Source organism: Tiliqua scincoides, chromosome 2 (assembly GCF_035046505.1).
Source record: "Tiliqua scincoides isolate rTilSci1 chromosome 2, rTilSci1.hap2, whole genome shotgun sequence".
In the NCBI taxonomy this organism is placed as follows: domain Eukaryota; kingdom Metazoa; phylum Chordata; class Lepidosauria; order Squamata; family Scincidae; genus Tiliqua; species Tiliqua scincoides.
Genome location: NC_089822.1, coordinates 118,513,539 through 118,517,113, shown reverse-complemented (window position 1 = coordinate 118,517,113; position 3,575 = coordinate 118,513,539). Strand labels below are relative to the sequence as shown.

The 3,575-nt window shown below is 44.8% G+C and overlaps 1 protein-coding gene across 1 annotated transcript; it reads right to left on the bottom strand.

The window, feature by feature from the left end:
- Positions 1-1,676: 1,676 nt before the first annotated feature.
- LOC136640066 (olfactory receptor 1E5-like) lies at positions 1,677-2,618 on the bottom strand. Its single transcript, XM_066614896.1, has one exon. It carries the CDS (start codon positions 2,616-2,618, stop codon positions 1,677-1,679), a length of 942 nt encoding a protein of 313 aa, XP_066470993.1.
- Between the last annotated feature and the right edge of the window lie 957 nt (positions 2,619-3,575).

Here is a 3,575-nt window from a genome sequence, read left to right as displayed (position 1 = left end):
GCTTATTTTGCTTGCCAATTGCTTCAGTTAAAGCACACTGGAAAGGAACTCTTATTCAGACTTTCTGACTCATCAACAGCGAATAGCTGACTCCTTTTAGCAGGCTTAGGATTAAAAGACGTATTATTCACTGTCCTACAACAGTTACTACCATCCAAAGAATACTGGAGGGTCTGATTCTTGCAGACTATTAACCAGTACCATGGGTGTAAATTTTCCCTGTTCTGCATTCAGGTACTGCACCCTACTCCAAATATCACAAGTCTGTGAGTCTAGCACTTCTCAAATCTATGTTCCCACTTCCTATGATTTCTTCCTTTAACACTTCGCAAGGTTTTTCCTAGCATTTCCAAACTTTCCAAAAGGATCTCTGCAGAAATACTATCTGATCCTGTGTCAGCTCTGTCAAATGTGGCATCACTAACACATGCCTGCCAAGCATTCTCCACCAATTAAAACGTTATCAAAAGGGCTGTTTTGTTTAGGGGAATTATTACACTGCCCTTATTGGAACCTTAGGGTCATAGGCTGGATAACAAGACAGCGTAATGCAGAGAAATTACCTTTAGCTTAAAGAGGAGACTGAGAGAAAGATTATTTTTAGTAAAAGATTATAGTTTTATTAGCCGCCCTGGGTCCCTTTTAGGGAGAAGGGTGGGATACATATAAAGTTTATTATTATTATTATTATTATTATTATTATTATTATTATTATTATTATTATTATTATAGTTTTATTACAAAAGCACAAAGGTAAACATAATGCACATGGAGAAATGATAAGTGTACGTTTCCTGGTCCTAATACTTGAATCCAGTGTACCTAGCTTTCATGGTGGTTGCGTGTAAAGAGTATTTGGTGCATACAAGGAAATTAGAAAAAGGAAAGGTGGTAGGGAAGGATTTTAGGGGTCCCTGGTCTGCCAACCCCAGCTGCTAACTAAAGGGGAGAGAAGGGGAGAAAAAGGGGGGGAGAAGGGAACGAGTTCCAGGCGCAAGATAGTTACCGGTCCTGTAGAGCAGTTGGATGGGGGGGGAGTCCTGTGAAGAGGACCCTCTGACATAACACAGATGTGTTGGTCCTTGGAGAGAGAGCCAGAGAGCATGTGTGAGGAAGCCCTCACTTAAAAGGGGTTCTCAGACAGTGCTGAGCTGGATTACTACCACACAGCAGGGTGCTTGGAGCATGTAAAACATTGAAAGGATCAGGATGTCAGTTATCAGCAAAATCCAATGGGGTCTATGGCTGGCTTCCTAGATGGGGGAACTTAAGCAATACAATGAATCAGCAACACCAGAAGGCAGTTCAAGTTTGCATACAGTACTTAAGTAGTGATTGGGTTAGGAGACACTTTTGCCTTAAACAGTGATTGGGTTAAAACAATACAATGAATACAGCAATGTAGGAGACACTTAAACAATGATTTAAGATGCCAGACTTCCTCCCATAATGTATGACCATGGGGAGGTGGTGGTTGTGTAACCATGAGCCTGCGACTTGACCAGAGTTTTGGAAATGTGGCCTGTGTGAGAAGTTTAGCCTGCATGATATTTTAGTCCATAGTAACATAACCAGACAGAGAGAAAATCACAACTAAAAGGCAAGAGGGGATTTTCACGTAACACTACTGCTCTAGGGACTCTGGATCCCTCACTCACTTCTTTTGGCTGTGAGAGTTACAGCACCATTGGAAATCGCTTAATGACCCTCTTCATGGCTGCTTTCATCTCCCGGTTCCTAAGGCTGTATATGAATGGGTTCAGCATGGGTGTCACCATGGTATACATCACAGCTGCCACAGTGTCCATGAGGTCTGAGTTCTTGGAATGTGGCTTGAAATAGACCCAGCTCACAGTGCTGTAGAACAAGACCACCACAGCCATGTGGGAGCCACACGTGGAGAAAGCCTTGTACTTTCCAGTGCTGGATGGAATTTTCATGATTGTGTAGAAGATTCGTGCATAGGAGATGACAATAAGCACAAACGGCCCCAAGACCTCCACTACCCCCTCAGTTAACAGCAGAATTTTTATGACACTGGTATCTGAGCAAGAGATGTCCAGAACAGGGTATATGTCACAGAAGAAGTGTGGTATCTCCCTTGAGTCACAGAAAGAAATATGGGACATCAAAAGGGTGTAAAGCAAGGAGTGGATGATGGGGACAACCCAGGACACAGCTGCCAGTAGGAGGCAGCGCTTGGGACTCATCAGGGCAGAATAGTATAGCGGGCAGCAGATGGCCATGTAGCGGTCGTAGGCCATAGAAGCCAGCAGGAAGCTGTCTGAGTTGCCAAAAGACATATAGAAATACATCTGAGCCAGGCAAGCATGATAAGAGATGGTCTTCTTCTGAGCCAACAGGTTTGCTAGCACTTTGGGGACAGTGGTAGCGGTAAAACCCAGGTCAGCTAAGGCAAGGTGACTGAGGAAGAAGTACATGGGGGCCTGGAGGAGCTGCGCATCCAAGCGGATCAAGAGGATGATCGTGACGTTTCCCAGGAGAGTCAGTAGGTACATGGACAGGAAGAGGGGGAAGAGGAGGCCTTGAAACTCAGGTCGGGTTGGGAAACCACGGAGGAGCAATTCAGAGACACCCGTTGCGTTTTCAGAAGCCATTCGTCTAATGCTGCTGCAGGGACAAGATTAAGAAGAAAACTGAACCCTTGCACCCAACACTTCTGACTGCTAAATTCCAATGCACATAAACCTCCCCCTTCCTCCTAGCTGTCCAGTTAGCAGTCACAGGTGAATCTTCTTTCTGTTGTCTCCATGCATGGCTTTCTGCAGCTCTCTTTCTCCTCCATCTTCTTCCCTCTCTCCCATCTGTCTCTCACCTGGCTCTCCCTTGCATGCCCATCAGCAAGGATGGCAATTGTACTGTTACTGTAGCAGGGGTCTATTGGATGTTTTCTTGTCATCGCTGTGAGTGTGGCTCAAATCCTTACCTAACCAAGTCAATCATTTTGTAGGCACTAACATCTTGAAGCTACTTGTCGGGGGGGGGGGGGGTCTGTTCTCCTATCTTCCAGCAATATGGAAAACCCTTCCCAGTGGTGTCTGTTAGGGTAGTGTGATGTGCAGGAAAAGAGTAGCACCACTGAGCAGTGATTGGGGCAGGGAATTCATGTCCTTGGTGGCAGGCATCACAATACCAAGTGGCAGCAAAGGAAAGAAGGAGCAGCATCTGAACTTAGCACTGGGTAGTCATACGGTTTCTGAATGCAGGCAGTGCCCAGTGCACTTTGGCAGATGCAGTCTCTCCTCTGTTATCAGAGTGGAGTGATATCTTACCTTTCTCAACCTCCCTTCAGCCATTCCATTCAGTTAGCTGATTTTCCTGTCATTTTCCTTCTTCTGATGGTCTGTTTTGGTTGTCCTGCTCTCTCTGTTCATGGGTTAGACATTTCACATATTAGCATTTCGATGTATCTATCTACTTTTAGACTTGAATTGTCATTGTGAATTCTTTTCATTTGTTTTCACTTGGGAGCTGATGGCTGAAAGCTATATACTTACTATAAATATTGGAAATGCATAAAAACACAGGTTGGGACAAGCCAGTGGTGACCTATG

Excerpts from the sequence above, each read along its gene's own strand:
- LOC136640066 (XM_066614896.1), bottom strand. The coding sequence starts at position 2,618 with ATGGCTTCTGAAAACGCAACGGGTGTCTCTGAATTGCTCCTCCGTGGT.